The 21,505-nt window shown below is 41.4% G+C and overlaps 1 protein-coding gene across 1 annotated transcript in view; it reads right to left on the bottom strand.

Moving 5' to 3' along the window:
- Positions 1-21,505, bottom strand: part of SNTB2 (syntrophin beta 2) — a 122,606-nt gene that overhangs the window by 9,414 nt on the left and 91,687 nt on the right. Inside the window, exon 5 of the mRNA XM_033218820.1 lies at positions 8,703-8,899. Within this exon, the coding sequence (XP_033074711.1) occupies positions 8,703-8,899 (197 nt within the window). The remainder of the gene's footprint in view (positions 1-8,702; positions 8,900-21,505) is intronic.

The following is a 21,505-nucleotide window of genomic DNA, read 5'->3' as shown; positions in this document are numbered from 1 at the left end:
ACCAGTGTATATGTTATCCACTGTGTCTATTTATTTATATATATATTTTTGAGACAGAGTCTCACTCTGTTGCCCAGGCTGGAGTGCAATAGCATGATCTTGGCTCACTGCAAGCACTGCCTCCTGGGTTCATGCTATTCTCCTGCCTCAGCCTCCTGAGTAGTTGGGTCTAAAGGCGTCTGCCACCACACAGGCACCCACCACCACGCCCGGCTAATTTTTTTGTATTTTTAGTAGAAACGGGGTTACACTGTGTTAGGATGGTCTCAATCTCCTGACCTCATGATCCAGCTGCCTCAGCCTCCCAAAGTGCTAGGATTACAGGTGTGAGCCACTGTGCCCGGCCTATTTATTTATTTTTGAGACAGGGTCTCACTCTGTCACCTAGGCTGGAGTGCAGTGCTACAGCCTGGACCTGCAGGGCTTAAGCAATCCTCCCACTTCAGCCACCTGAGTAGCTGGGACTATAGGCATGTGTCACTATGCCTGGCTAACTTTCAAAAATTTTCAGAGACGTGGTCTAACTCTGTTGCCCAGGCTTCTTTTATTTTTTATTTTTATTTTTTTTAGAGACAGGGTCTCATCCTGTTGCCTAAGCTGGAGTGTAGTGGTGTGATCACAGTTCACCGCAGCCTCAAACTCCTGGGCTCGAGTGATTATCTTGCCTCAGTCTCCCAAACAGCTAGGACTACAGATGCATGCCACCATGCCCGGCTCTTTTTTTTTTTTTTTTTTTTTTATAGAGATGGGGTCTTGCTGTGCTACTCAGGCTAGTCTCGAACTCTGGTGTCAAGTAACCCTCCTGCCTTGGCCTCCCAAAGTGCTGAGATTACAGGCATAAGCCACAGTGCTGGGCCAACTATGTGTTTTTTTAAATGAGAACTGCTGGTGGTTATCAATGTGTCATGAGGGACAAAGAACCTAATGGCAGAGTTCTATGCTACAGGTCCTGTTTCTGGGGCTTTGGGGGGCTCTATCTAGTGTTTCCAAAAGGTCCCCTGGTCCATCTCTCTAGCAGCCATAGGACTGTGTGTGTTACTCAGAGCAACTCAGAAGGGAATAGGTCTTTCAGGTTAGATCTGGCCTGACTGCCCAGGACTGTCTCAGAGAAAGGCTGGGGCATCCTTCCCAGTGACTGCACATAGGAAAAGCCAGCCCATCAGGTATAAGCAACAGGCTCATTATGCCTAGGGTCACAGAAAAGAACATGACACTGTGTTCTTCTCTTATTGCTATTTGGTCAAAGGCATGAAGTATGTCTTACTTATTTTTCTTTTATTACAAAGCACAGCACTTCATAAATACTAAAACACTCAGTAAATATTTATTAACTTAACAAATTAGACTGATATTGTATGTCCTTCAGAAGTTTAACCTGGTTATAAGAATTTCTCATTTAGAGAAATTTCAGGGCTTAAGGATCTAGTTTTGGAGCTCAAAATGGCCCCAATTCAAGTCCTAACCATACTAACACCAGTTCCCACATCTTGAAAATGCAGGTGACAACATCTGCCCCAGAGAGTTGTGTGTGAAGGTTAGGTGATGCCCGTATTTCATTTATGCCTTATGACAATCCTGATACACACCTATTATTTTTTTGGTTTCTGTCCTTCCTACTTGAAAAATAGGGGCTATGCTTACCTTATTTTATTATAGCTAGTAAAAGCACAGAGTATACACTGAAAAATACTTGCCAAGTAGATGAGTAAAAAGGACTCAAGATAATTTCTAAGAAATGGTGAACAATATGGTCACAGAAAACTGTTTCCTCATATATTTTAACAATATAAATCATTTTAAATGCCTGTTTTTCTTCTCTTCTCCCAGATTTTCTTAATTTTTATTAACGTAATTCCTACCTATATTTACAGCTTCTTAGTCTTCATATCATCAAAACTACAGACATATAAAGTACCTTCATAAAGTTCTTGTATGACTTAAAAACTTTAATGGCTTAAATAATTGGTATGATGAAAATAAGCCTTTAAAAGTATACTATACAATTTTTAAAATAGTTTCAAATCCTGTGACAAATGGAAAATGGCTTTATGTACTTGAGGAAGAGAGCTGCATTCTATTCCTACTCATCTTGAAGTTCATATGTGCAAGCAGGAGAAAGTCCTTCTGTACCAGAGCGATCACTGATTACAGGAGAGTTACAGTTCTACAGTAACTATAGCCTAATCAAGGTTTAAAACCAAATGAACATTAGGAAGATTATGTATTGCATTTACTCATCACATTTTGTAGGTATTCATTGAAATTTTCTAGATGGGTAAACTATAACCAAAACATAGAGACAAGGAACAGCTTAACTGATTTCTTTTTGCCAACTACAGTTTTAACAGACAGTTCTGAATCTCCCAACAATTTTTTTTTTTTTTTTTGAGACAGGGTCTTGTTCTGTTGTCCAGGCTGGAGTGCAGTGATGTAATCACAGCTCACTGAATCCTTGACCTCTCGGGCTCAAGTGATCCTCCCACCTCAGCCTCCTGAGTAGCTGGGACCACAGGCGCACACCACCAGGCCTGGATAATTTTTTAATTTTTTGTAGAGACAGGGTTTCACCACGTTGCCCAGGCTGAGCTCAAGTGATCCACCTGCCTCAGCCTCCCAGAGTGCTGGGATTATAGGTGCGAACCACAATGTAATCTTTTTAATATTAATATGTAATATTTGTATGTATCTTAGGTGCACATGCAATATTTTGTTACCTGATATTTTGTTACATGTGTAAAATGTGTAATGATCAAGTCAAAGGATTTAGGGTATCTATCACATTGAATATTTAACAATTCTATGTGTTGGGAACATTTTAAGTTCCTTTCTTCTATTTGAATTATACAATGCATTATTGTTAACTATAGTCACCACACTCTGCTCTTGAACATTAGAACTTATTCCTTCTTTCTAATTATATGTTTATACCCATTAATCAACCCTTCTTCACAGCCCCTCACAACACACCCATCCCAACCTCTGGTATTTATCTTGTACTCTCTACATCCATGAGATCAACTTTTTTTTTTTTTTTTTTTGAGATGGAGTTTAGCTCCTGTTGCCCAGGCTGGAGTACAATGGTGAGATCTTGGCTCACCGCAACCTTGGTGAGGTGCTTGGTGAGGTTCAAGCAATTCTCTTGTTCTTGCCTCAGCCTCCCAAGTAGCAGGGATTACAGGCATGCATCACTACACCTGGCTAATTTTGTATTTTTAGTAGTGATGGGGTTTCTCCGTGTTGGTCAGGCCAGTCTCAAACTGCCGACCTCAGGTGATCCACCTGCCTTGGCCTCCCAAAGTGCTGGGATTATAGGCATGAGCCACCATGCCTGGCCACTATTTTAGCTCCCACGTAAGTGAGAACATGCCATAGTTGCTTTCTATGCCTGCCTTATTTCACTTAACATAATGACCTCCAATTCCATCCCATGTTGCTACAAATGACATGACTGCATTATTTTTTATAGCCAAATAGTATCCCATTGTGTATATATACCATATTTTCTTAATCCATTTGTCCGCTGATGGACACTTAGGTTAATTCTGTATCTTTGTTATTGTGAATAGTACTGCAATAAACATGGAGGTGCAGGTATATTTCTGATATGCTGATTTCTCTTCTTTTGGATAAATAGTAGGAGGATTGCTAGATCATATGGTAGTTCTATTTTTAGCTTTTTGAGAAATATTCATACTGTATTCCGTAATGGCTATACTGATTTACATTCCCACCAACAGTGTATAAGAGTTCACTTTTCGGCCGGGCGCAGTGGCTCACGCCTGTAATCCCAGCATTTTGGGAGGCCAAGGTGGGCAGATCACGAGGTCAGGAGATCGAGACCATCCTGACTAACACAGTGAAACCCCATCTCTACTAAAAATACAAAAAATTAGCCAGGCGTGGTGGCGGGTGCCTGTAGTCCCAGCTACTCGGGAGGCTGAGGCAGGAGAATGGCGTGAACCTGGGAGGCGGAGCTTGCAGTGAGCCGAGATGGCCCCACTGCACTCCAGCTTGGGCGACAGAGCAAGACTCCGTTTCAAAAAAAAAAAAAAAAAAAAAAGAGTTCGCTTTTCTCTGCATCCTCACTAGCATCTGTTATTTTTTGTCTTTTGAATAATAGCTATCCTAATAGTTACCAAGGTAATATTAAAATACAGCTGTATGGCTTTAAAGGGAAGTCGATTTAAAAAAAAATACAGCTGTGAATAAGAACAAAAAAGTTTAAAATTACCAAAAAATATGTTTCTTTTGTCTATTTAAAAACATAAGGAAGCAGCTGGCCCTCACTCATCCTTTCCTCTAACCATTATATTTCAACAACTATGAGCCTGGGAAGCTTTATCCTGCAAAATGAAATGTAGCTGCTAGACACCAAAGAAACAACTGAACTAAAAAATGCTGAAAATCCAAGTTGCACTCTTCATTTTGGGGAGCATATCCCCTTGAATTCTTAAGGACAATACAGTGACCTCAGATGGTAGCAAAGGGCACAAGTGTGCTGGCCTGGCCCCCTGACTGCCCACAGGAACACAGAGCATCCCAGTGTGATTATGGTGTACCCCACCACGCCCCAACTCCAATACTGTATATACTTTTTTAAACCTCATTTACTTTTTTTTTTTTTTTGAGATGGAGTCTCGCTCTGTCGCCCAGGCTGGAGTGCAGTGGCCAGATCTCAGCTCACTGCAAGCTCCGCTTCCCGGGTTCACGCCATTCTCCTGCCTCAGCCTCCCGAGTAGCTGGGACTACAGGCGCCCGCCACCTCGCCTGGCTAGTTTTTTGTATTTTTTAGTAGAGACGGGGTTTCACCGGGTTAGCCAGGATGGTCTCGATCTCCTGACTTCGTGATCCGCCCGTCTGGGCCTCCCAAAGTGCTGGGATTACAGGCTTGAGCCACCGCGCTCGGCCTTTTTTTTCAATAGAGATGAGGTTTCACCATGTTGCCCAGGCTGGTCTTGAACTCCCGGGCTCAAGTGATCCACCCACCTCAGCCTCCCAAAGTGCTGGAATTACAAGCATGAACTATCATGCTTGGCCCAATACAGATTTTTTTTTTTTTTTTTGAGACAGAGTTTCCCACTGTTGCCCAGGCTGGAGTGCAGTGGTGTGATCATAGCTCACTGCAGACTCCACCTCCCAGGTTCAAGCAATTCTTGTGCCTCAGCCTCCCAAGTAGCTGAGACTTCAGGCATGTGCCACTATGCCCAGCTAATTTTTGTATTTTTAGTAGAGACGGGGTTTCACTATGATGGCCAGGCTGGTCTCGATCTCCTGGCCTCAAGTGATCTGTTTGCCTCAGTCTCCCAAAGTGCTGGGACTACAGGCATAAGCCACCGTTTCCAGTGTTTCTACTTTTGGAAACAGTCTCGCTCTGTCTCCCAGCTTGGAGTGCAGTGGCGCGATCTTGGCTTGTTGCAACTTCCACCTCCCGGGTTCAAGCAACTCTCATGCCTCAGCCTCCTGAGTAGCTAGGATTATAGGTGCCTGCCACCACTTCTGGCTAACTTTTGTATTTTTAGTAGATATGGGGTTTCACGATGTTGGACAGGCTGGTTTGGAACTCCTGACCTCAAGTGATCTGCCCGCCTTGGCCTCCCAAAGTGCTGGGATTACAGGCGTGAGCCACCGCATCCGGCCCTAGCCTGTATTTTTAAATGAAGGTTTTTATTTTGTCCAAAGCCAAAAACAATTTAAAAAAAGAAAAGAAAAACATTTGCAAATATCTATATGTATACATATATATAAATATATATAAAACAATACTCCAAATTCATCACAACTAACCACAAGAGGGCGCTTCCACAATGGAAAGAAACCACCAGCCTTATTTCCTTTAGATACTTATTTGAGTAAGTGTTGGGCACACATTTTCAAACTTTTGTACAGGAACTCCTATTTCAAATCCTTTATTTTTCCACAGCCATAAGCTTGCTAGATACTCATATTTTAAGGGCGCCCATCCACAACTTAGATTTCAATCTTCTTAACTGGAGAGTCCATGTATCTAGTACTTGGTAAATGAGTCCTTACATTTTCTTTTAAGAGACAAGGTCTCACTATGCTGCCCAACTGGAGTACAGTGGCTATTCACAGGCTTGATCATTGTGCAATACAGCCCTGAAACGGGCTCAAGCAATCTTCCCACCTTAGCCACCCGAGCAGCTGAGACTACAGTGTGTGCCACTGTGTCTATTTTTTTTTCATATAATTAAATCCATTAATTTATTTTCAGACAGGTTCTGGCTCCCATCACACAGGCTGGAGTGCCATGGTGCTATCACAGCTCACTGCTCCCTTGACTTCTTGGGCTCAGGTGATCCTCCTACCTCAGCCTCCTGAGTAGCTGGGACTACAGATGTGTGTCACCACTCCTGGCTAAATTTTTGTATTTTTAGTAGGTATAAGGTTTCACCATGTTACCCAGGCTGGTCTCAAACTCCTGGGCTCAAACAATGCGCCAGCCTCAGCCTTCCAAAGTGCTGGGATTACAGGCGTGAGCCATTGCACCCAGTTTAACTTTTCATTATAGAGATGGGGTCCTCAATATATTGCTCAGGCTGGTCTTAAAACTCCTGGCCTCAAGCAATCCTCCTGCCTCAGCCTCCCCAGTGGCTGGGATTACAGGTGTGAGCCACCTTGCCTGGCTAGTCCTTACACTATTAAATGCAGATTAAATGAGAACTGGCCTGGCACAGTGGCTTGTGCCTATAATCCCAGTTACTCAGGAGGCTAAGACCAGAGAGTAGCTTGAGGCCAGGAGTTGAGACCAGCCAGGACAACACAGTAAGACCTCATATCTAAAAAAAATAAATAAATTGAAGGCTGGATGTGGTGGCTCACGCCTGTAATCCCAGCACTTTGGGAGGCCAAGGTGGGCAGATTACCTGAGGTCAGAAGTTCAAGACCAGCCTGGCCAATATGGTGAAACCCTCTTTCTACTAAAAATACAAAACTTAGCTGGGCATGATGGCAGGTGCCTATAATCCCAGCTACTCGGAAGGCTGAGGCCTGAGAATAGCTTGTACCTGGGAGGCGGAGGTTGCAGTAAGCCAAGATCATGCCACTGCACTCCAGCCTGCGTGACAGAGCGAGACTCCATCTCAAAAAAATAAATAAATAAACTGAAAAGGCCAGGTGCCACCGCCTGGAATCCCAGCAACTTTGGGAAACTGAGGCAGGAGGACCTCTTGAGGCCAAGAGAGTTTGAGACCAGCCTGGGCAACAAAGCAAAAAAATTTTTTTTTTTTTTAATTAGCTGGGTCCTGTGGTGGGCACCTGTAGTCCCAGCTACTTGGGAGACTTGAGGGAGGATCGCTTAAACACAGGAAAGTTCAAGGCTGCAGTGAACTCCGATCATGTCACTGTACTCCAGCTCGGGTGACAGAGCTAGACCCTGTCTCTTTAAATAAATAAATAAATAAATAAATAAATAAATAAATAAATGCTGGGCAGCTACTCCAGAGGCTGGAACTGGAGGATCCCTTGATCCCCAGAAGCTCAAAGCTGCTGCAGTGAGCTATGATGGATCATGCCACTGGACTCCAGCCTGGGTGATAGAGATCTCCACTCTAAAACAAACAAAAAAAAGAGATGAACTATAAAAATGCCATGGTGTACATATGGTATTATAAATGTGCTTTGAGTCATATACCAGGCTTAAAAAAACTTTGCTAGTAAAATAGAGAAACCAGGTTTCTTTCTATCATCACTTTTAGCTGCCATATTTTAGCACATTTTTAAGTCTGGCACAAATGATAATAGTTTTACTTTAAAACAAATTATGGTACAGTCATGCATCACCTAATGACAAGAATATGTTCTGAGAAATGCGTAATGCATCATGAGATGATTTCGTGATTGTATGAACATCACAGAGTGTACTTACATAAGCCTAGATGGCACACCCCACTATACACCTAGGCTCTATGGTATTGCCTATTGCTCTTAGGCTATACACTTATATAGTATATTACTGTACTGAATACTGTAGGCAACTGTAACACAATGGTAAGCACTTGTGTATCTTTTTATTTTTTTTTTGAGACAGGGTCTCACTCTGGTTGCCCAGGCTGGAGTGTAGTGGTATGATCTCAACTCACTCAGTCTCCCAAGTAGCTGGGACTACAGGTGCACACCACCACCGCCAGGTTTGTTTCTGTTTGTTTGTTGGCTTGTTTGTTCTTGAGACGGAGTCTCACTCTGTCGCCCAGGCTGGAGTGCAGGGGCGTGATCTCGGCTCACTGCAACCTCCACCTCCCGAGTTCAAGCAATTCTCCTGCCTCAGCCTCCTGAACAGCTGGGACTACAGGCGCATGCTGCCACGCCCAGCTAATTTTTTGTGTTTTAGTAGAGATGGGGTTTCACTGTGTTGCCCAGGCTGGTCACAAACTCCTGAGCTCAGGCAATCCATCCACCTCGGCCTCCCAAAGTGGTGGGATTACAGGCGTGAGCCACTGCGCCTGGCCTATTTTTTATTTTTTTATTTTTAGTAAAGACAGGGTTTCACCATGTTGCGCAGGCTGCATTTGTGTGTCTTAACATATGTACACTTAGAAAAGGTATAGTAAAAATATGGTATTAAAATCTGAGGAAACTGCTGTCATATATGCAATCCATCACTGACTGAAATGTCATTATGCAGCACATGACTGTATAACAGTTCCATTTAATTACTACTAGAAATAAAAAGTCAGCATCTCTACCTAGAGAGACTTCCTTGATCAGCTCAGCAGCAGCATGGCAACCCTGAACAAGTATCCTGGTCCAGGATGACAGATCCCGATGTGTCTCCACCCTGAAGAGATGCATCTCAATGCCCTGTCGAGAGCCTGTCCTGGTAGCAAATGTAAGGTCAGATCCAAGGGAGGGGGATCGACATCCAGAGCCAGAATGAACCAACCTAGGACCACAAACAGAGCAGAAATCAAAAGTAACTACATTATCAGACAAAAATGTCAGGAATTTGTGCTCATTGATAAGCAGAAACTTATAAAAGCAATCAGCAGTTTTTGGATACAGACATTTCAAAGCAAGATTATAATCTGTGAAATAGAGACCATTCTGTTTTCCCATAAAATGACCCCCGGTGTCACAGTCAGACAAGATACCAGTCTTGAACTCCTGGGCTCAAATAATCCTCCTGCCTCGGCCTCCCAAAGTGCTGGGATTACAGGTGTGAGCCACTGGGCCTGGCCAAGATACTGGGCTGGATGAACCGTGGCCCTAATTTTCCATGAGCTCCTCTATGCTCCCAAGAGATTATGTGTATCAAAAAGATATGATTTTGATTAGGAAATAAGTAAATTAACAGTAATAACTTAAGAGGAAAAATATGCTTCTGTAAGAAAAAATGGATAGCTAACTGCATTTCAAACATTTCAGCCAAAGAGCTTTAAAAATGTATTTTTTTTAACAACAGTCTCTTGTCCAATCACCAAAGGACTTCCAATGGCAGAAGGCAGTGAATACCTCTTCTCGGGAGATGCAGCTAGTAAAGATGCACAGTGAACATAAAGTTGGGTTTTATCTAAAAATTCATGCTGCTTTTGCATTTGACTGTAGAATTCCTTGACCTATGAAGCAATGTTATGTGAAAAAAGATTCCAAAATAAATAAAACTATCTTTGTTCGCAAATGACATAACTGTCTACATTTTAAAAATCTGCCAAAATAGACAAAATAAATAAAACATATGGATGCATGCAGTGACTCACACCTGTAATCCCAGCACTTTCAGAGGCTGAGGCAGAAGGATCACTTGAGCCCAGGATTTTGAGAACAACCTGGGCAACATAGAGACACCCTGTCTTTACAAAAAAAAAAAAAAAAAGCTCAGCATGGTGGTGTGCACCTGTGGTCCCAGCTACTTGGGAGGCTGAGGTAGAAGGTTGCTTGAGCCCAGGAGGTTGAGGCTGCCATGAGCCATGATTATGCCACTGTACTCCAGCTTTGGCAACAGAGTGAGACCCTGTATGCAACTCCTAAAACTAATAAGCAATTATAGCAATGTTGCAGGATATAAGATTAATATACAAAAGTCAGTTGCTTTGAACAATTGAAATCTGAAATTAAAAACATACCATTTATGTCAGTTACCATAAAATGAAATGCTTAAGCATAAATCCAACAAAATATGTATAGAATCTCTATGAGAACAACTTCAAAACTTTCCTGAAAGAAAGCAAAGATGATCTAAATAAACCAAGAGATATTTTATGTTCATGGGTAGAAAGACTCCATATTAAGATGTCAATTTTCCTTTAGGTGATCTACAGATTCAATGCCATCCCATTAAAATTCCAGCAAGTTATTTTGTAGATACTGATAAACTGATTCCAAAGTTTGTATGGAAACTCAAAAGATTCAGATAGTCAACATAATATTAAAGAAGAACAAAAGTTGAAAATACATCTGTATACTGGCACCACTCAACTTTGACTTACTATAAAACTACAGTAATCAAAACAGTGTGGAATTGGCAAAAGAACAAACAAATTGATCAATGGAACAGAATAGATAGCCCAGAAATAAACCCACACAAATACAGTCAACTGATCTTTGACAAAGAACAAAGGTGATTCAGGCCGGGCGTGGTGGCTCATGTCTGTAATCCCAGCACTTTTTTTTTTTTTTTTTTTGTATTTTTAGTAGAGATGAGGTTTCACCATGTTAGCCAGGCTGGTCTTGACCTCTTGACCTCAGGTGATCTGCCTGCCTGGGCCTCCCTGAGTGCTGGAATTACAGGCATGACTCACCGTGCCTGGCCAATCCCAGCACTTTGGGAGGCTGAGACGAGCGGATCACTTGAGGTCAGGAGTACAAGTCCAGCCTGGCCCACATGGTGAAACCCCATCTCTACTAAAATACAAAAATTAGCCAGGCATGGTGGTGGGCACCTGTAATCTCAGTTACTCGGGAGGCTGAGGCAGGAGAATCGCTTGAACCCAGGAGGCGGAGGTTGCAGTGAGCCGAGATCACACCACTGTACTCCGGCCTGGGTGACAGAGCGAGACTCCCTCTCAAAAAAAAAAAAGAGAGAAAGGTGATTCAATGGAGAAAGAATGGTCTTTTCTTTCTTTTTTTTTTTTTTCTTAAGATGGAGTCTTGCTCTTGTCGCCCAGGCTGGAGCGCGATGGCACGATTTCAGCTCACTGCAACCTCTGCCTCCTGGGTTCAAATGATTCTCCTGCCTTAGTCTCTTGAATAGCTGGAATTACAGGCTCCCGCCACGATGCCCAGCTCATTTTTGTATTTTGAGTAGAGACAGTGTTTTATCATGTTGGCCAGGCTGGTCTCAATCTCAGGTGATCTGCCCACCTCAGCCTCCCAAAGTGCTGGGAATAGAGGCGTGAGCCACTGCGCCCAGCCAAGAATGGTCTGTCTTTTCAACAAATGCTGCTAGAAATAAGTAGACATTCATATGCAAAAAAAAAAAAAAAAAGCGGACCTTACATACTTTTCACAAAAATTAACTCAAAATGGATCTTTGACCTAAGTGTAAACACAATACTAAAATTTCTACAAAAATTAGCCGGGTGTGGTGGTGGGCGCCTGTAATCCCAGCTACTCAGGAGGCTGAGGCAGGAGAATCGCTTGAACTGGGGACGCGGAGGTTGCAGTGAGCCGAGATTGCACCACTGTACTCCAGCCTGGGCGACAAGAGCGAAACTTCGTCTCAAAAAAAAAAAAAAAAAAAAATTTCTATCACGTAGGAGAAACGCTAGATGATCTAAAAGGACGTAACATCAAAAGCACAATCCCTGAAGAAAAAAATTTGGTAAGTTGGACTTCATTAAAATTAAAAACTTCTGATCTGCAAAAAATACTGTTAAGAGAATGAAAAGACAAGCCGCAGACAAAAAAATTTTTGCAAAACACATATCTGATAGAGGACTGGTATCCAAAATACATAAAGAACTCTTGAAACTGAACGATAAGTAACAACCCAGTTAAAAAATGGGCAAAGGACGGCCGGGTGCGGTGGCTCAGGCCTGTAATCCCAGCACTTTGGGAGGCCGAGGTGAGCGGATCACGGGTCAGGAGATCGAGGCCATCCTGGCCAACATGATGAATCCCCATCTCTACTAAAAAAATACAAAAAATTAGCTGGGTATGGTGGCAGATAATGTAGTTCCAGCTACTCGGGAGGCTGAGGCAGGAAAATGGCGTGAACCCAGGAGGCGGAGTGTGCAGTGAGCCGAGATCGTGCCAGTACACTCCAGCCTGGGCGACAGAGCAAGACTCCATCTCAAAAAAAAAAAAAAAAAAAAAAAAAAAAAGGCAAAGGACCCACTTCTTGGTATATATACAAAAGATCTCAAAACAAGATCTTGAAGATACCTGTACATCTATGTTCACTACAGCATTATCCACAATAGCCAAGAGATGGAAGCAACTTAAATGTCCACTGACCAAAGAAAGGATAAAGACAATTTGTTGTAAATATACAATGGAACATATTATTCAGTCTAAAAAAGGAAATACTGTCATAACCTACCACATTTAGCCAGTCACAAAAAGACAAATACTACATGAAGTCTACTTATATGAGGTATCCAAGGTAATACTCATAACAGAAGGATGTGGTTATCAGGGGTTGAGGGAGAGATGGAAATGGAGAATTGTTGTTCAATAAAGTTTCTGTTTTGCAAGATAAAGTTCTAGAGATCTGCTACACAACAACGTGCATATAGTAAACACCAATCTACTGTACACTTAAAAGTAACTAGATGGTAAATTTTGTGAGTTTTTTAAAATAAAAATTTATCTGCTAAAGGCTCTGCCATCCACGTTATGAGTTTTTCACACACACACACACACACACACACCATTTCCCACCTCTGTCCATCAATAAACAATAACCAACCCAACAGCAACAAATGTCCTTAGTGCCCAGATTGAAATCACCCCCTCCCTCAAAAAGATGATGAGGCTTCTCGGAAAATGACTCTAGAGAAGGAAATACAACAGCTTGGAATATTGGCTGGGTGTGGTGGCTCACGCCTGTAATCCCAGCACTTTGGGAGGCCAAGGCAAGCAGATCACAAAGTCAGGAGTTCAAGACCAGCCTGGCCAACATGATGAAATCCCGTCTCCACTAAAAATACAAAAATTAGCTGGGCATGGTGGTGTGTGCCTGTAATCCCAGCTACTCGGGAGGCTGGGGCAGGAGAATCACTTGAACCCAGGAGGCGGAGGTTGCAGTGAGTAGAGATTGCACCACTGCCCTTCAGCCTGGGCAACAGAGCAAGACTCCATCTCAAAAAAACAAAAAAAAAACAAAAACCAAACCAAAACAAAACAAAAAAAACCCTACAAAAAATGGTGAAGTATACATATAGGAAAACCATTAAAAAAAAATTTTCCTTAAGGTCATGAAACTATTCAGTATTTTGCTTCAGAGTTCAATCTATTCACTTTTTATATTTTCCTTTTTTTAAATTTTCATTCTGAGACAGGGTCTCACTCTGTCCCCCAGGCTGGAGTACAGTGGCATGGTGTTGGCTCACCGCAACCTCCACCTACCCGGCTCAAACAATCCTCCCATCTCAGCTTCCTGAGTACCTGGGACTATAGGCATGTGCCACGACATGCAGCTAATTTTTTTTTTTTTTTTTTCTTTTGAGACGGAGTCTCGCTCTGTCGCCCAGGCTGGAGTGCAGTGACTGGATCTTGGCTCACTGCAAGCTCCACCTCCCATGTTTACGCCATTCTCCTGCCTCAGCCTCCCCAGTAGCTGGGACTACAGGTGCCCGCCACCTCGCCCGGCTAGTTTTTTTTTTTGTATTTTTTAGTAGAGACGGGGTTTCACTGGGTTAGCCAGGATGGTCTCGATCTCCTGACCTCGTGATCCGCCCGTCTCGGCCTCCCAAAGTGCTGGGATTACAGGCTTGAGCCACCGCGCCCGGCCGCAGCTCATTTTTATATTTTGTGTAGAGATGTGGTCTCATTATGTTGCCATGGCTGATCTTGAACTCCTGGGCTCAAGCGATCCTCCCACCTCAGCTCCCAAGTAGTTGGGACAATAGGCGTGTGCCGCCGTGCCTGGCTCATTTTTGTATTTTGTGTAGAGACAAGGTCTCATTATGTAGCCTAGGCTGATCTTGAACTCCTGGGCTCAAGCGATCCACCTGCCTCGGCCTCCCAAAGTACAGGGATTACAGGCATGAGCCACCACTTCTGGCCTCACTTTTTATATTTTCCCTATTTTAAATAAGTATTAAGTAGATCTGTGTAACAGAACAAAATACTACCTCATTTATAAGGATTCACTCACCTGACAATGTTTTCTATAAAGGATTTTTAAAAATTTGGTGACGAATGCACATCAAAGAGAAATAAATAAAATCTCTTTACTATCTAGCTTAAAAATAGCTGAATTTTAACATCTGCTTCAGCATTCTATTGTAGTATGCAGTTATAGCCTCACTTAGATATGAAGTTGGAAAAGGGAAGAGTATTTTAATAGCCCATTCAGATGATGTGGATAGCCTTCTGTCCACAGAACCAAAACTGAGCAAGTGGTTTCATAAAGATTAATTGCAACGTGGAATCTGAAACCTTATCAACAGTTTCTGTATCATGTTTACATTAAAAATCAACTGGTTTCCCTTGAAATTTCAATGGATCTTTTTTATGCGTGCATAATTTTGCAACATCATTTATCATTCATTTGGAAAAATATTTGTTCACTGAGTTACACAGATTTTCCATGTTAAAAAATGGTTCATTATAAAACATGAAAAAAATCGCATTTGATATTACCACTACAAGCTCACAGTAGCAGATATGAGTTTTCCAGCATTCTAATTTTTGCTTGAAAGCTACAATTTTATCATTGGCAACTAATACTATCAGTGTTTTCCTTAAGTTACAGACTCATTTTGGTGATCTGACAAATACCCAAGTCTGACTAAATGTGTTTGTCAATCGGTCATTTTTTCAAGAAAAAATGATGTTTCCATGAAAAAGCATGAAGTTCAGCTGAGAATTCAATCACACATGTGCTCTTCCTTGAGACAACAGTCATTCTTCAGCACGTAGCAGAAGTGCTCCATGAGTACTTCCCATTTCATCACACAGAATGTTACAAAGATGAATACTCAAGGGTCAAGATTAAATAAAATTAATATTTTTTACTATTTCAGTAGAGACATTTTGAAGTTAAACTGGCATTTTTTTCCCTTTGCAAGTCCACGTGGGGACAGATACAATGACTCCCAATACAGTTTGGTGCCAACTGCCTTGATTCATGCTAAGGTGCCAGCAATTTTACCCACCCTCAGTGCAAACGCCAACAACATGAAAAAAAAGCAAATGACATTTTAGTATTACTATGAAAACAGCTCTGAACTCACAAGGCCCCTGTAAAGGGAATCTTGCAGAGGTCCATGAAGTATACTTTGAGAACTGCTTTACTGAGCTGATTCCAAAAAAACCAACATGCCAATTAAACGTTAGCTACCTTAGAAAGAGTTATATAAATTTCAAAAGTACTCTACATATGATCCAAGTAAGACAAAGTGTTGGGGAAAGCAATAGATACTTTATCATATTCAGTTTGAATGCTAATCCCAAAACAGACATTAAAAAATATAAAGTCTAAGAGAATTTTTTCCTACAGATTTCATTATGAAATATTTGGCAAAGGGAATCTAATTCAAACCAGATGCTGGACTCTTGCTGAGCAGCGGTTGGTTGGGAACACTGCTAAAAGGCCCCCCTTTTGTGGAGGGGCCAGATGAGTTCATGCAAAGGCATTTTGGCAGCTTTTGCCCCACAAGTCCCATAAGCACAGCACTACTCAATATTCCACATTCTAAAGTCACCACACTTTTTTTTTTTGAGATCTTTCTTTCTTCCAAAGAAAGCTTATAGGAAAAGACAACAAAATCCATATCCTGAAAAATCCAGAGCTCCTATAAAACCAGTGTCTTTCTACCTGTGTCGTGCATCTGGCTTTAATCTCAAGAAATGTGTAAAATAAAAATCTTCTTCATTTATCACTTTCATGCCTTCACTTATTCCTCATTGGCCTGAACTATCAGCTATTAAAATCCACGCACATACAGAGCTTTGGTTTCAAAGAATCTGTAAATGTGCAATCCAATATAAATGGCAGCTCATGGTTAAATTACATTACTCTAAGGATGTTATTTGATTTTGAACTACAATCAACTCTTAATTTTTCAGGGTTATCTACTTTGTTTAACATAATAAAGATCCTTAATTTCTTTTCCTTACCTATGTGTTTATGTAATCCTTTTTTATTCTGTCTCATACACTCATAAGAACATGGTCCAAAGTATTAACAATAGAATTAGGGAAATTAAACATTCAGCCCTTTCTCATTATTCGTTTAAATCTCAAACGTTCTCTTTCCCCTACATTAAAAACACTTTCTGGCCTTGCCTCCCTCTGCAGGATAACTCCTGGTCTGGTTTCATCTTCTGGTCTCTCTCAGGGTTACCCTTTACCCCTCTCTGGTTGGCAGAGGATGATTAAGCCCCATTTAATTCTATTGTGCAGTGACTTCAACCAATTCTACCTTGCCAATATGGCCACATGGAAAAACTAAACCTTTCATCTATCATTGTTTATTCTAATCCACCAGTACTTCCTGAACAAGGAGTAAAGAAGCCCTGTTGTTACATTAATTAAACTTACTAAGAAACAACATGAATTAATTAAACTTATTAAGAAACAACATGAACTGGTATGGTGGCTCACACCTGTAATCCCAGAACTTTGGGAGGCAGAAGCATGAGAATTGTTTGAGCCCAGGAGTTTGAGACCAGACTGGGCAACACAGCAACACAGGCTAAAAAAATTAGCCTGGCACAGTGGCTTATGCCTATAGTCCTAGCTACTCAGGAAGCTGAGGTGGGAGGATGGCTTGAGCCCAGGAGTTTGAGGTTACAGTGAGCTATGATCCTGCCACTGCACACTCTAGACTGGACAACAGAGTGAGAGTTCGTCAGAAAGAAAAAAAGAGAAGGAAGGAGGGAGAGAGGAAGAGAGAGGAGAAAAGAAAGGAAAAGGAAAGGAAAGGGAAGGCAGGGAAGGGGAAGAAAAAGGAAAGGAACGGAGAAAGGAAGGCAGACAGTCTAGGAAGCTCTATAAGACCCACCCATTTAATTAATGGTGGGTTCAATTTGCATGAATGAGCATGTTTGAATTCCTCACCTTTAATATGAAACTTTGACTATCTGTAAAAATTGGTGGCAGATCAAAAAACTGCTCCTTTTCCTTTCTTTAATTTTTTTGAGATGAGAGGTCTCACTATGTTGCCCAGGCTGGTCTTGAACTACTGGGCTCAAGTGACCCTTCCAGCCTCCCAAGAAGCTGGGATTACAGGCATGTGCCATGGCACCAGCTAAGAGGTCCTCTTTTTTCCTTTTTTTTTTGAGACGGAGTCTCACTCTGTCGCCCAGGTGGGAGTGCAGTGGCGCGATCTCGGCTCACTGCAAGCTCTGCCTCCCAGGTTCATGCCATTCTCCTACCTCAGCCTCCCGAGTAGCTGGGACTACAGGCGCCCGCCACCACACCCAGCTAATTTTTTGTATTTTTAGTAGAGACAGGGTTTCACTGTGTTAGCCAGGATGGTCTTGATCTCCTGACCTTGTGATCCGCCCGCCTCGTCCTCCCAAAGTGTTGGGATTACAGGCGTGAGCCACCGCGCCTGGCCAGAGCTCCTCTTTTAACAATGACCAAATTAAACTAATTATTATACTTTTTTTTTTTTTGAGATGGAGTCTCGCTCTGTTGCCCAGGCTGGAGTGCAGTGGCATGACCACAGCTCAATGCAACCTCCGCCTCCAGAGAGAATCAAGTGATTCTTCTGCCTTAGCTTCCCAAGTAGCTGGGATTACAGGCGTGTGCCACCACGCTGGGCTAATTTTTGTATTTTTAGTAGAAACAAAGTTTCTCTGCCTGCCTCAGCCTCCCAAAGTGCTGGGATTACAGGCATGAGCCACCGCACCTGGCCTAATTATTATGCTTTTTACAAAGAGTTCTTCTTGGGCATAATTTTCATTTAATAATAAATATTATAATTAAAGCAGCTAACATTGAGCAGTTACAATGTGTCAGGCACCATTATAGGCAGTTTATTAGTATTAACTCATTTAATACTCACACCCACCCTATCTCATTAGGGCACACTTAACAAATGAAAAATATGTGTCACAGAAAGGTTCAGTAGCATGCTACCAGTTAGTATAACATTCAGTTTATTATGAAACAGTCTCTCTTTTCAATCTTGTTGGGTTTAATTATCTTATTGAAATAACTGAATTATTAAAATATAATTCACACACCATACAATTTATCCCTTGAAGTACAATGGTCTTTCGTATATTCAGAATTTAGGAACCATCACCACATTCAATGTTAGCAAATTGTCATCATCTCAAAAAGAAATCCTGTACCCATTAGCTACCTCCCCCTGTCAACTGCTAATCTACCTTCTTGTCTATCCTGGGTTTGCCTATCCTGAACTTTTCATATAAATGCAACAATACAGTATGTGGTTGTTTGTGTCTGGCTTCTTTCACTTAGCATAAGGTTTTCAAGATTCATTTACATTGTAGTGTGTATCAGAACATTATTGTTTTTAACTGAAGAATAGTATTCCACTGTGTGGATATGTCACATTTTATTTATCCATTCATCAGTTGATGGACACTTAGGTTGTTTCCACTCTTAGGCTATTGTGAATAATGCTGTTATGAATGGTCATATGTAAGTTTTGATGTGGACATAAGTTTTCACTACCCCTGGGCATAACTTAGGAATGGAATTATGGGTCACAGGGTAACTCTACGTTTAGCTTTTGAGAAACTGCCAGACTGCCTTGCACAGCAAGTATACATTTTACATTCTCACCAGCAGTGTATGAAGATTCCATTTTCTCCACATCGTTGTTCACACTTTTTATTTTATCTGTCTTTTTAATTATAGTCATCCCAGTGGGTGGGAAATGATGTCTCACTGTGGTTTTGATTTGCATTTCCCTGATGGTTAAGGATGCTGAACATCTTTTCATGTTCTTACTGGTCATTTGTGTATCTTCTTTGGACAAATATCTATTCATATCACTTTCCAATTGTTTTTTTTTTCTTCTTTTTTTTGAGAGGGAGTCTCGCTCAGTCACCCAGGCTGGAGTGCAGTGGTGAGATTTCAGTTCACTGCAACCTCCACCTCTGGGTTCAAGCAATTCTCCTGCCTCAGCCTCCCAAGTAGCTGGGATTACAGTCCACGCCATCATGCCTGGCTAATTTTTGTATTTTTAGTAGGGACGGGGTTTCACCATGTTAGTCAGGCTGGTCTTTTAACTCCTGACCTCAGGTGATCCACCCACCTTGGCCTCCCAAAGTGCTGAGACTACAGGCATAAGACACTGCGCCTACCCCATTTCTTAATTGCGTAATTTATCTTTTCATTACTGACTTGGAATAATTCTTTTTTTTTTTTCTTGAGACAGAGTCTCACTCTGTCACCTAAGCTGGAGTGCAGTGGTGCAATCTCAGCTCACAGCAACCTCTGCCTCCCATATCCAGGCAATCCTCCTGCCTCAGCCTCCTGAGTAGCTGGGATTACAGGTATGCAACACCACACTGGCTAATTTTTATATTTTTAGTAGAGATGGGGTTTCACCATGTTGGTCAGGCTGGTCTTGAACTCCTGACCTCAGGTGATAGGCCTGCCTCAGTCTCCCAAAGTGCTAGGATTACAGATGTGAGCCACCATGCCTGGACAAGAATTCTTTATATATTCTAGATACAAGTCTCATCAGATATATGATTTTGAAATATTTTCTCCCATTCTGTGAGTTATTTTTTCACTTTCTTGATGGTGACATTTGAAGCATAAGAGCTTTTAAGTTTCTTAAAGTCCAATTTATCTATATTATTTTTTCTCTTGTTAACTGTGCTTTTGGTATCATATCTGAGAAGACTCCGCCTAACCGAAAGTCATGAAGATTTACTATATTTTATTCTACGAGTTTTATAATTTTAGCTCTTAAATCTTGTCTATATTTTTTCCCTACTTGCAAATTAATACCAGTGATAGTACACACACCACCCCATCTTATTCTTTAGTACCAAAGTGCTTTGGTGGTCCACGCCTCGTCTACTTGATAGCCAAGAAATTATTTGCTTATGGCATTATAATTTCCAGTATTAAACAAAAGCTCATCTATGGAATGTGATAAATTTCTGCTTCATGCTTCCAGGTGCACACATTTTAAAAAAGAATAAAGCTACCCTCCTTGCATTCTATGATCAGAACCAAAGTGTAAGCTGATTCTACAAAATTTAAACTTAAGAGATCTCCACAGCCATATTCCTAAACTCTAAATCTTTGGAAAATATAAATTTATTTGCTTTAATTATAATTACTAAGACACAGTCACATATTTTTACAGGATTACCATCAAGTTCCTAATGTAATCATGACAGAGAAACTATAACTTAAGTAAAGAATTTAATTCAACTAAGATTTATTGATAGCCTACTACATGCAAAGCATTGTGGGAAGTGCTAAGATGACTAAGTCAGAGTTCTTGACTTCAAGGAGGTTATAATTTAGTGAGGATTAAAAAAACCAAATATTAAGAAATTTACAATAAACAATACTGTATATTTTATTTTATTTTATTTTTTTTGAGACAGAGTCTCGCTCTGTGGCCCAGGCTGGAGTGCAGTGGCCGGATCTCAGCTCACTGCAAGCTCCACCTCCCGGGTTTACACCATTCTCCTGCCTCAGCCTCCCGAGTAGCTGGGACTACAGGCGCCCGCCACCTCGCCCAGCTAGTTTTTTTGCATTTTTTTTTAGTAGAGACGGGGTTTCACCGTGTTAGCCAGGATGGTCTCGATCTCCTGACCTCGTGATCCGCCCATCTCGGCCTCCCAAAGTGCTGGGATTATAGGCTTGAGCCACCGCGCCCAGCCTATTTTATTTTTTTAAAAGAGAAACTGATAATTAAATTCAGTCTTTCTGCAGGACTATTCTGTCCTGAAGGAATTAATGAGGGCATACCTCCCTAATACTGAGGCTCAGCAAATCCTTTATTTCATTCTGTGATCTAGGAGCTCCAGCTCTAAATTACGGAGATACTACTGGAAGCCTATGTGAAAATGATATTTTTTATAAAAAGAATAATATATGTAAGGGAAGAATAATATATGTGGTAAGTTAAGGAAATCTTTTAAAGTGAAACTTTTCCTGTAATGCAAAGAATACTCTGCCTTACATGAATCTTTGTCTCCTCAAAGCAGGAAAACCCCACTATTCCCACTAGGATATTCCAGATAGTTTCATCATTTAGCTCTTTTGACTACCAAATACTTTCCCATGACACTCTTCTTTCATGTGTAGTTTTTGAGTTATATCAACACCTGATTCTTTTATAAGTCCAAAAAAATTTGAATTTGGGTATGTTTTCTAGTTTCACAGTTATGATCCCTTAAGGTATCTTGGCTCCCAAGTCTAAATTTCTCTG

This window comes from Trachypithecus francoisi, unplaced genomic scaffold (genome assembly GCF_009764315.1).
Source record: "Trachypithecus francoisi isolate TF-2019V2 unplaced genomic scaffold, Tfra_2.0 Lachesis_group10, whole genome shotgun sequence".
NCBI classification, from domain to species: Eukaryota; Metazoa; Chordata; class Mammalia; order Primates; family Cercopithecidae; genus Trachypithecus; species Trachypithecus francoisi.
Note: the sequence above shows the minus strand (reverse complement) of the source record. Positions and strands in the feature narration are given on the sequence as shown.